This window comes from Balaenoptera physalus (genome assembly GCF_965194825.1).
Source record: "Balaenoptera physalus genome assembly, chromosome: X".
Classification (NCBI taxonomy): Eukaryota; Metazoa; Chordata; class Mammalia; order Artiodactyla; family Balaenopteridae; genus Balaenoptera; species Balaenoptera physalus.
The window spans coordinates 27630762-27642948 of NC_138903.1; the positions used below are offsets into that span (position 1 = coordinate 27630762).

Consider the following 12187-nt stretch of genomic DNA (forward strand, 5'->3'; position numbering starts at 1 on the left):
CCTGAGGCCCACCTTGTGTTTCTTATATTCAGTTTTCCTCTTTCTTCTTAAAAATGCATCTCAGGCAATAAAAGAAAATCTGTGCTCATGCTACTGGGTTGGAATACATTCCCAGAGCAATATGAATACCAAAATAAATGACAGGCATGAATGAAGAAAAGAAAGCTAATACTCAGTGACAATATGATCATCTTCATATGCAGTGTCAGATAACCTCAAAAGATCAGGGGCTCACAAAATCATCCTGGACAGCCCCTTCCCCATAAAATATAAATCTGTCAGAACAGAATTTACATGAGACTCTAAGTCTGGCTGGTGAAGAGAAGGAAAATATCAGTGTATTTTTCCCCTGATAGGTTACCACCTGTCTGGAACCCCTGCGTTATGCTTTAGCTTCCCCATCTCACATCGCTCCTAAGGCAGGGACCAAGGTTTGAAGAGGGGAAACTGCTCAGGTGTTTGCAAGGATGAGGTATTTCTCAGGAAACCTTTAATCTAAGAGGCAGGAGCCAAGAGGATGGCCTCAGTGTTAGACGGCTTAGAAGGCCAACACCCCAGAATATAGGGAGTCACACCTAGACAGGCTTCCACCTGCTGTCGGACTTAGAGAGCCTCAGATAGAGCTGTCAGGCTGAGCATGCCCTCACTTATTCTTCAGGCTTCTCAGGGACTTAAGAGCCTTGGCCTAAAAACAATGGAAGGAGGTAAGCAGAAAGAGTCCCAGTCTTTGATAGATATGAAGGTAGGGACCCTGAATGAGGAATGATGGAAGGACCCAGCCAGAACAGTGGGTTTTCTGTAAATTCTGACTCAAGCCATCAACCCTTGGAAGTCCAGAACAGTCCTGGCTGGATGTGGCTCATCCTGGCTTCCAGTTGGAGGTCTCCAGAACGGGAGTACCTTGATTTGATGGGAGCAGCCTCAAGTTAGCAGAGAGTGGAGTCCCTAGGCTGGTCAGGTATCTGACCAGAATCTGAATAAGAATGAGGGAACCACCCACCCCAGAAAAGAGAAGTCCCACAAATCTTCCGAATGCTGTCAGCCCTGGGATGCCCAGGACAGATGTTTGAGGTAGAAGAACCCCCTCAGTCTCCCTGAGGAGTCTCATGGAGGTGAGGACCCTGGACTAGTGGGACAGCCACTGATCTGCAGAGAGAAAACTCAGGCCTTAACAAGAGTCAAGGAAATGACCTGGCTGTTCTGAGGGGGCCCCCAAAAGCAGAGGGGGCCAAATAGAACTCCGTACAGTTCTTAGCCCTGGGAGACCCAGAAGAGCTACCGCTGAGTCATCCCCTCATTCCACCCATGTGATCTCAGGGAGGGAAGGGCCTCATCTAGCAGGATCGGACTCCAGTTCTGCAGAGGGGGACGTCTTGGCCATGACCAGAGTCAAGGTGAGGACCCTCACTGCTAATGAGGGGGTCTCTCCCCCAAGGAGGGAGGCTCACAGGGTGGCGCCCGTCTTGTCAGGCACAGATGGTCGTAGCAGCGCCCTGACTTCCCGCCACTAGGGCCTCGGGGCGGTGAGGGCTTTGTTTGGAGGCTGGAGGACTGGGGACCATAGAGAGAGGGCTCCCAGGCTCCGATAGACGGCACCGGCAGGACGCAGGGACCGCTGAGCCCTGAACAGTGGGCGGCCCCGCCGAGTCCCGCCCCTGCCGTCAGCCCTCGGGGACCCCACGCAGGGCCGGATGCGGCTCCCCCCGACTTCCGCTTCGGAAGCGAGGAGCCCGAGCGGCAGCCGCGGCGTTTGTTCGGCCGAGCGTCGGTTTTCGGGACTCGTCCGGAGCCAAGGTGAGGCCCTGAATGTAGCCTGAAGGGACCTTCCCGACCCCCTCCCCCCATAACAAAGGGGACCCGCCCGCCTCGCGCCCCTGCCTGCCATCAGCAGCGTGGGACCCTGATCTGACGTATATGCCAGAGGAGTCCTGTTGGAGTCGCCGTCTGGAGGGCCTCAGGGAGTGGAGGGCCTTTGTCTAGAGGGGGCCGCTTCTTAGGCAAAGGGTGTAGTCTTGTCCCCAGCAGGTGAGAAGGTGGGACCTTCAGAGCTAATGAGGGTCCCTCCTTCCGAAAGACGTGCCTGCACGGAGCCCCCGCCCGCCTTCGCTCGTGCGATGCCCTAGAGTAATTCAGGCCGAGAGAACCCCTCACTTCTGCCTGGGGTGGGAAGTGGGGTTGGGGGCTAGGGGACGTTCGGGTAGAGAAAGGCCTTTCTATAAAGGGGGCAGGACTTCCCCGGCGGTCCAGTGGTTAAGACTCCTCGCTTCCACTGCAGGGGGCGCACCTTGGATCCCTGGTGGGGGAACTAAGATCCCACATGCCGCACGGTGCGGCCAAAAAGGAAGGGCGGGGGCATGGACCTAGAGGGTGTGACGTACGCCAAGTGAAATAAGTCAGACAGAGAAAAACAAGTGCTGTGTGATTTCACTTATATGTGGAAGCTGAAAAACAAAACAAGTGAACGAACAACAGAACAGAAACAGTTATAGATACAGAGAACAAACAGGTGGTTGGGGGGAGGAGAGAAATTAGGTGAGGGCAACTAAGAGGTACAAACCGCCAGTTACAAAATAAATGCGTAATGGGTGCGAAATGTAAACAGGTAGATGGATGGATGGATGGATAGATAAGGCAACCCCGTTAAGCTTAGGGAGGAGACTTGGCCCTAAAAGAAGCAGCGGTAGGACCATGAGTGCTAGTAAGCAGACCTCTCCTCAAAGCAGGGAACTGCACAAATCAGCAGCCCTGCTCTCAGATCTGGGAGTCCCCAGATAAGGCAGCCGGGATGTGGAGGCCCCGACTCCTCTGGTGAGAGCTTCGGTCTGAGGCGTGCAGATCCGGGTCAGTGGAGGGAGGAATCCCAAACCCTAGCCGGACTGGACGCCCAAGTCCTGAATGAGGACTGAGGGAGCCACCAACTCCAGAACAGCGGGGTCGGAGAGTCCCACCCTTGCTGTTACCAGGCATAGCCGAGCCCCAGATCAGCTTTGGCAGAACGAGGCTCACTCTGACTGTAAGCTCGGGTCCCAGGAAGATGAGGACCTTTTCTGACGGTCATGGGCTCACGTCAGCAGAGGGCAAAGTCTCAGGCCGGGTGCAGGGTCAAGGCGAAGATCCTGAGTGAGGAAACGGAGACTGCTCCATACACAGTGGAGAGAGCTGCATCTAATGCCGCCTCTGCCCTTAGCCCCGGGAGGCCCCGGGCGGAGCTGGCAGGCTCAGGTGCCCCCTAACTCCTGCCGGTGGGGTCTGAGGGAGATGAGGGCCTTGGTTTAAGGGCTGGCTGCCCGGTTCAGCAGAAAAAGAGGAGTCCCAGGCCACGATAGATGTCAAGGCACAAATTCTATGTGAGGAATGAGACAACCAACTCCCCCAGAACAGAGGAGACCACACAAAGTGCCGCCTCTGCCTTCGCCCTGGGAAGCCAGGTTTAGAGCTCTCAGGCTGAATTGCCCTCTCAGTTCCTGCAAGGGTGGTCTCAGGGACATCAGGGTTTGGGTCTAATGAGAGAGGCCTCATTCAACATAGGGAAGAAGCCTGGTTCCTAACAAGAGTCAAGGTGGTAACACCGAGTGACGATGAGGGAACCCCACCCAGAAAGAAGTGAACCACATAGAATCTCCTCCCTACTCTCAGACCTGGGAGGGAGACTGAGGCATGGTGAGCTGATGAACATCACTCACTTGTCCCCGGCCCGTGGCAGGGAGGTGAGGAACCTCGTTGATGGGAGTATGGGCTCAGGTCAGCAGCCGGAGGCTTTCCAGGTAATGCCAGGAACCAAGGAGAGGACCCTGAGAATTGAGGGGACCAGCTACACCACAGTAGTGAGGGCAACAGAACCTCTTCCTGACTGTCAGCATCGCAAGTCCACACACAGTTGTAGCTAGGGAGGCAAGAACATTTTCTTTCTAGTGGGTCTCGGGGAGTCGGGGGCCTTAGTATGAGGGGATAGACTTCAAGTCAAGACACACAGGATGCCCAAGTCCTGCTATGAGTCCGGGCGAGGACAGTGAGGGATGACGTAGATGAACAGCCACCCAAAGCAGTGGGGGCCCACGAACTGCCCCCCCTCAGCCCTGGGAAGCCCCAGGTAGAGGTAGCCTGATGTGTCACCCCTCACCTGCAGCCCCAGGGACTCAGGCAGACGTGGGCCTTGATCTGAGGCCAGAAGACTCAGGGGGGCTGAGGGAGGAGCCTCGATCCCGTCTGAGTGAGGGCTAAAGAGGCCAACGATGCGGGAACAGTGGGGTCCCGCGGAGTCCAGCCCCTGCTAGCAAGCCAGGGAGGTCATGGACGGGGGTGACTGGAAGTGGCTCACCCTTTCTTTCATCTTGGGGATCTCAGGAGGGTGAGAATCTTAATGTAACGCAAGCGAACTCAGGTCAGCGGAGGGAGGATTTCCAGGATTTGCCAGGACTCACGGAGAAGATGCTGAGGACCGTGGGGACCTGCACCCCATGCCAGCGGGGGCCCCGCAGAGTCCCTCTCCATTGTCGTTCCTAGGCGCCCCCGGGCACACATGTCAGGCAGAAGTGCCCATCAGTTCCCCACTCAGAACTCCCAGGGAAGTAAGCATCTTGGTCTGATGGGTCAGCAGAGGGAGGAACCTGAGACCCTCCCCTGAGCGAAAAATGGGGACCGCGAGCGAGGACCACACGTTATAGGGCCTCAGCCTGCCTGCTGCAGCTTTCAGCCTCTGGAGACTAGGGGCACCGTGGCCGGGTAAGGCCATCCTCACTTCCACCGTTCGGGCTCAGGGAGCTGTGGGCCTTACTGTGAGGAAATGTCCTCAAGTCAAGAGAGAAAGGAGCCCCCAGATCCTCCCAGGAGACACAGTGGGGGCTGTGGGTGACGACTGAAGGTAGCACACCCCCCTTCCACCGAATCAAAGGAATAGGAAAGAGTCTTGCCCGGTCCTCTGCTCAGCCCTTGAAGGCCCAGAGCATGGTTGTCAGGCGGAGGCGCCTCATCTCTCTCTATCATTTCTCAGGGAGATGAGATCCTTCGTCTGAAGGTGCCACACCAGGGGCAGAAGGGGGGGGGGGGTCCCAGACCCTCGGTATCGACAAGATGAGGACGCTGAATGGTTGAGGACCAGCGAGTTCAGGACAGAGCAGGCCCCACAGAACTGTCAGCGCTGTCCACCCCGACAGTGTCCATGACTCAGTTCCTTCTCGTGGGTCCCAGGGAGCTTTGAGGTGGCACCTTTAGAGCAGCACAGGAAAGAGGTCCCGGCCCTACCAAGAGTCGACGTGACAATCCTGTTTGTGAACGAAAGGGACCCTTGGAACCCAGAGAGGGCCTACCCTCCCAGGATCTGTGGTCACCGCCGTCAGCCACAGGCAGGGCTGGCAGGCTGTAGCCTGAGGCTCACTCACTCTCACTTCTTACACTGGGTTCTCAGGGGACAGGCTGACCAAGAACAAGAGCCTAGCGGCTCCTAGAGCAGTGCCCTCAAGGGAGCGTGCAGAGCGGCCTTCTTCAGGCCAGGCTGGTGCCTCCCTGCTGAGAGTGCTCACGCCCGCTCACCTTCCCTCCTCCAGGTTCCAGCATCACCTGCTCTCCTGCCCACTCCCCCGCTTGCTGTCCCTGCCCATAGTCATGCCTCGGGGGCAGAAGAGTAAGCTCCGTGCCCGTGAGAAGCGCCGCCAGGCCCGGAGGGAGACCCAGAATCTCGGGGGTGCCCAGGCCCCTGCAGCAGAGAGAGAAGAGTCGCCCCCCTCCCCCGCTTCTGTTTCTCGGGGTACTCCCCCGAGCTCCCCTGGTGCTGGCACTCGCCAGGAGCCTCAGGGAGCCCCAGCCACTAGCTCTCGTGCTGCAGGGGTTTCATGCCCAGGATCTGATGTACGTGCCAAGGGCCAGGTTAAGGCCAGGAAGAATTCCTCCCAGGCCTCAGCCTCCGATGAGAGCTCTCGCAGAGATCCTCTAACGAAGAAGGTGGGAATGTTGGTACAATTCCTGCTGGAGAGGTATAAAATGAAAGAGCCCATTATAAAGGCAGAGATGCTGAAGCTTGTGAACAAAAGGTACAAGGGGAAGTTCCCTGAAATCCTCAGGAGAGCTGCTGAATGCCTGGAGCTGGCCTTTGGTCTTGACTTGAAGGAAGTCAAGCCGAGTGGTGATTCCTATACCCTTGTCAGCAAGCTAGATCTCACCGATCAGGGGAGTCGCAGCAGTGGCGGGCGGTTTCCGAAGAATGGGCTCCTGATGCCTCTCCTGGGTGCGATCTTCTTTAATGGCAACCGCGCCTCTGAGGAGGAGATCTGGGAATTCCTGAATGTTTTGGGTATTTATGATGGAAGGAGGCACGCAATCTTTGGGGACCCCAGGAAGTTTATCACAAAAGATTTGGTGCGGGAAAAGTACCTGGTGTATCGTCAGGTGCGCAACAGCGATCCCCCACGCTATGAGTTCCTGTGGGGCCGGAGAGCCCACGCTGAAACCAGCAAGATGAAAGTCCTGAAGTTTGTGGCCAAGGTCAATGGGACCGTCCCCAGTGCCTTTCCACTCCATTATGAAGAGGCTTTGAGAGATGAGGAAGAGAGAGCCCGAGCCAGAGCTGCAGCCAGGGCTCCTACTCGTGTCAAGGCCAGTGCGCGTTCCAGGGTCACGTCTAGCAGTTCCTCCCACCCTCAGTGAGGTCTGAGGCAGCTTCTTCACTTTGTGTTTGACCAACGCTGCCAACCCTTGAAGTAGTGAGAGGCTAAGCTGGGGCTGGAAAGATCATAATATATCTCTTCTTTGTGTCCCTGTTTTACACTAGTATCTTTCAAATGTTGTTTCTTTCACTAGAATGTTTATTTAGATTCAGAATCCAAGTTTACAGATGACATGGATCACAGATTGGTTGTTGTTTATCGGGTTTAAGAGGAAGAGTTTTGGTACTGTGTAGTACGATTTGGAAAATCCTTGCATCTTTTTGGGGTTCTGGAATGAGATAATATGGCTTTGGAATAGGAATTTTGTTGGAAATGTGAAAGAATGCTGTGGTTTTAAAATGGATGAAAACAAAGTAAAGTTTAGTCAAATTTTGGTTTGTCTTATTCACCTTTGTCTTTCTCTTTGTAAAACTCAAAGGTATACACCTAGATGTCCTTAGCTTATTCAAGAATGCCGACAAAATTAAATAGTAATAAATTACATTCCTCACTCAGTGCCTCATGTATTCCCATCTTTAATTGAGCATCTGCTCTTTGGAAGGTTCTGTGCTGGTAGTGATGGTGCTAAGATAAAAAAGACCCTGCGCCTGCCTGTAGATGTTTAGAGTAGAAGAGCAGCTATTATATAAGGAAGGTGGTGTGATGAAAAAACCCAGTGAGGGTGGTGGGGAGAGAGTCCAGATGAGAGCAGTGAAGTATAACTTGTCTTAGCCAGAACACTTGGAGGCTTGGTATTTTGCAAATCCCTCCTTGGGAGGTAATTTTGAGTTGGCTGCATGGTGGGCTAGATGAGGCTGTGATAATGGTGAGCAGGGGCCAGACCCTCAGATGGTGGGCCTCAGAGTTGAGAGGCTAAGCCTGAAATGAGAAACTGCCCTGAACAGTTACTTTGGGATCGTGAGTAAACCAGAGAGAATCTCCGCCTGGAGAAAGAATAGAAGGGGTCCAGTGCTTTTGCCCCGGTGCAGGTGAACACAGTGCACCAACAAGCCAGGTGTTTTATGCATATGGTCGCCTTTGTGGTGGGATGCTGAGAAGCCCCTGTGCTGGCACTCTGTGCCCTGAGCTGGAGGAGCCCCAGCCCGCTCCATTAATTAGTTATCGGGGTTTTTTAATTGGAGTATAAATTGCTTTACAATGTTGTGTTAGTTTCTGCTGTGCAACGAAGTGAATCAGCTGTCCGTATACATATGTCCCCTCCCTGCTGGACTTCCCCCCACCCATCTAGGTGGTCACAGAGCACCAAGCTGAGCTCCCTGTGCTGTGCAGCAGGTTCCCACTAGCTATCTATTTGACACATGGTAGTGTATATAGGTCAATCCTAATCTCCCAATTCATCCCACCCCGCTTCCCCCGTGTCCATATGTCCGTCCTCTCTGTCTGCGTCTCTGTTCCTGCCCTGCAAATAGGTTCAGCTGTACCATTTATCTAGATTCCACATACATGCGTTGATATACGATATTTGTTTGTCTTGAGTGTAATCTGGCAGAACTCCTAAATGGGGAAAGATTTTGGTGGTGATGAAATACGTGAAAATCGGGGGGTTTTTGGGCGGCAGGGGAATTATTGGTCCTTGACACAAGTTCTGTAAGGTTTGATTTGCATGCTGGTGAAATCCCTGCCTCCACAAATGAAACAACATATTCTCTGATAGGGAACATTTACTCAGGGTTACTTGCTAAGGAGCACTTTGGTTAATTCAGCTTTCTTTGTCCTAGAGGACCGCATAGTCTCTGACATCTCCTGGATAAAATGAAAAATTCCTAGAGATGAGGGTAGTTTCTTCTGGTATGAAAATAAGCATCATAATAAGTGCCATGCATGAAAGACCCAAACATTGCCAGCCACTGTGCCAGGTGCTTTACATATATCACACATGTTCCGACAGTTCTATAAGATGAGGCTGATCAAACCCACTTGGCAGACAAAGAACTTGCAGTATTCTCCAGACTGGTAAAGTGACAGAACCGGGAGTACAGCCTGGTCTGAATTCCTCCAGAGCCCATACTGTTCCACTCCTCCCAGCCTGAGGCAGCCCTTCTGTCTCTTAATTCATTTCTCTTCTCACTGCTCCATGATGTCTCTCAGGCAATAAGAAAGAGGAGCTTGTAGCCAAAATACTAAAAGCAGGACTAAAGAAGGAAGGTGAACATGAGAATCAGACACAATTTGGGGATTGTCTGTGGGCTTCGTTTACCTAGGATCCTCCTGCCCCTCGCCCCAGGGTTCCCTGAGAGCTGACTGCCCCGGTGCCGGCACGTGTGTCCAGTCCCTGCACTTTCCCGCGTTACGGCGCCCTTCCCCTGGGTCTTCCCCAGTCAGTGTGCCCTCGTGTCCAGACTGGAAGCTGACCTGCTGGCCAGCTCTTCTCTGCGTCTTCCTCTGGAGGCTGCACTCAGCTCCCAGAGGAGCAGACAGCCCACATCCCCTGCCCTCCCCTGACTCGGAGCATCCCGACTCCCTGCAGATCCCGTTCCTCACCGTGGACCCCTGTGACAGCAGCTGCCCTTTCCATGTAACTGTTCACTTCAGACAGTGACGTTTAGACACCTCCTCATCCCCACCGGGTGCCTCCACCACATTCTCAGTGTTTTCAAACCTGCTGGTGACTAGACTCTGGTTGCGTATGGACGCTACAGGGCCTTGGCTTATAACCCCAAGTCTAGGGAGGCCTTTTTTGAAGCAACGTGATATTTGCAGTAGGATTTTAATGCAACGTCTTCTTTGAGTCTGGCCATTGAATCCATACACTGATGCGTGAACTTAATTAAGTGGTCAGAAACCAAAGCCTTCTTCCTAAGTGGTAAAGGAGGAGGGACCAAGGAAATCACTGTGTCAACAAACAGGTACTGAGGCTGAATTCCTAAAAACCCATCTTGGAGTCCTTCCTGGAGGTGGAAGATGGTTCTTTGGCAGACGTGCTAGCTTTGAATAAAAAGGAAAAATAATTCGCCATCCTCCCAGTAATTCTAGTCTGTATCTGTCCCAGGGAAGATGCTGTTTTTTTCCGATATGCGTAATGGCACCTGTTCGTGTGTTCAGGTGTGTTCAGTCAGGTGGTGGGTGGCTGTGATTTTGACCATGCAACCGAAAGTTAGGAGAAAATTCCCGGCCTACTGAGATTACACAGGTTACTGCAATTGGCAATGCAGAAAGGTACTGTTGAAAGCCCTCTCTGCTGAGATTTACAGGGTACTTTTGGAAATTAGACGTAATCCTGTATTTGAAAACATCTCTTACATAGTATGCACAAGAAAAATATTGGTGAATTTCAAGGTAAATTTGGCCTTCTCAGAAACTCCTCCAAGGAACTAAGAGGGTGGTTGTCATAACCAATTGCAGTAGTTGCTCTTTATTGAGCACATACTATATACCAGTTTATGGGAGACTGCAAACCTCATCCACATGCTGTCTTGCTCTCCTTGGGTTCCTGGGGAGACTATATTCCCAGTCCACTTGTAATTAGGAAGGGTCACCTCCAGACCAAGGCACGAGGGGGTCAGTATGGCACCTCTGTGCTTTCCCTTCCAGTCAGCAGCAAACAGAGAGAGCCCGTGTCGAGCCACGTGATGTAAACAGCCTGGATCTCGGAGTCACCTGTTAGCAGTGAGCCTCTGCCAACCTTCCTCAGGTTTTATGTGCACAAGAAACAAACTTTTGTTGTGTTAAGTCATTCAGATATCAGGTTTTCTCTGTTGCCTCAGTTAGCAGTTACTTCATCCGAGTGATACACAACTACTATTTCTACTGTTAGGCTCATTTAAATATTTTAATGCCAGAGCTAATCACAGCATAGATATTCTTCTTATAAAAACTTCTTACACACATAAATCACAATCTCCCCCCTTACAGCATTGCTCCAAAATTCAGCCCCCTTTTCAAAAGTAACCACAATTAACTGTCTGGTGTGTGTCATCCTAAAGCTGATTTGAGGCTTCTTTGTACGTAGATGCGCTACAAAAATACGTTGAGTTTTTAACACACAGGGGCAGCAGTGTACATATTATTGTTCTGTGACTTGCTCTTGTAACTTAATGGAAGTGAATGCAAGATCTTTCTGTGACAGCACTTATAAGACCCACCTCACTTTTTAAAACTGTCATCACCATTAGAAAAAGTCCCGGCCAGCCCTCTGGTCCTAAGCTACAGCGTGAAGTAGAGCCCCCTCAGCCAACCTGTAGATCTGTGAGAACAAACAGTTGTTGTGTTAGGATGCTGAGTTTTGTGGCTCTTCATTAGGCAGTGGAAGTTGACTAGTAAGTACATGAAGGGCTAGCAGTTCATATTTTAATTTTTTATGTTCTTTGTCTTCCACAGGGCGCACATACTATTCCTAAAAATATTTTTAAGGTTAAGAAAAATAAACTTCAAAAGGCATGGGAAATTCTAATGACAGACGTTAGGGAAGCTTTTAAAATGGGAAAAGTAAGCAAATAATTGACAAAAGAAGAGTGAAATGACGCATGACTGTTTCTCCTACAAAATGAAAAGAAAAAGATTACCTATAGACTATTCTCTCTCAAGATGGTGGATTGATACAGAGAAATTTTATATCAGAGGATAAATTCCTGATAGTTCCTGAGTTTCAACATAGTTCTGGAGCATGTTTATCTCACACCATCTAGAAAGGCAATATGTAGTACGTAAGAGCATGAGATTCTGGAAGCAGACACCTGGTCTTCCAATCCCAGCGCTACCATTTACGAGTTGTGTAATCTTGGGTAAATTCCGTTAACCTCTTTGTGCCTCTTTTCTTATCTGTAAAATTGTGATGATAATAATACCTAACTGTAAGATTATTTTGAGAATTAAGTGTAGGGCATTCAGCACAGTGCCCACGAATTCATAAGCATTATATATGTGTTAACTATTATTTTATTATCAGAGCATTTTGCCGAGTTTTCATTGAAGAATTAATTGACATTTAATACAGGAAGAAAGTGGGCCCTATAGATAACCTTAACACTTAAACACTAAAATGTAGAAATAATAACCTTCTGAGAGGGAATCTGTCACACCTGTAGTCCCTAAAGCACTATAGGACGATTTCCCTTAATATTAATTAGGTCAATAAAAAGTATTAATGTTTAAATACAAGCCATGGTTATCAGAAAAATGTGTTGGCCTTAATACTTCATTCCGCATTTGTATAGGATAAATGAGGTAATTCAAAAGAGAGAGATTTTATTTTATTTATTTATTTATTTATTTTTTAAAAATAATTGACATATGTTACATGGAGCTTTTATTTATTTATTTACTTGTTTATGGCTGTGTTGGGTCTTAGTTTCTGTGCGAGGGCTTTCTCCAGTTGCGGCAAGCGAGGGCCACTCTTCTTCGCGGTGCGCGGGCCTCTCGCTATCACGGCCTCTCTTGTTGCGGAGCACGGTCTCCAGAGGCGCAGGCTCAGCAATTGTGGCTCAGGGGCCCAGTTGCTCCGCGGCATGTGGGATCTTCCCAGACCAGGGCTCGAACCCGTGTCCCCTGCATTGGCAGGCAGATTCTCAACCACTGCGCCACCAGGGAAG

The 12187-nt window shown here is 50.9% G+C and overlaps 1 protein-coding gene across 1 annotated transcript; it reads left to right on the plus strand.

Annotated features, from left to right (window-relative positions):
• The first annotated feature begins 1538 nt into the window (after nt 1-1538).
• On the plus strand, nt 1539-8892 carry LOC309652136 (melanoma-associated antigen B1-like). The gene is made up of 2 exons (XM_082445645.1): nt 1539-1794; nt 5544-8892. Exon 2 carries the CDS (start codon nt 5602-5604, stop codon nt 6637-6639), a length of 1038 nt encoding a protein of 345 aa, XP_082301771.1. The 5' UTR covers nt 1539-1794; nt 5544-5601; the 3' UTR covers nt 6640-8892.
• Nucleotides 8893-12187: the final 3295 nt, after the last annotated feature.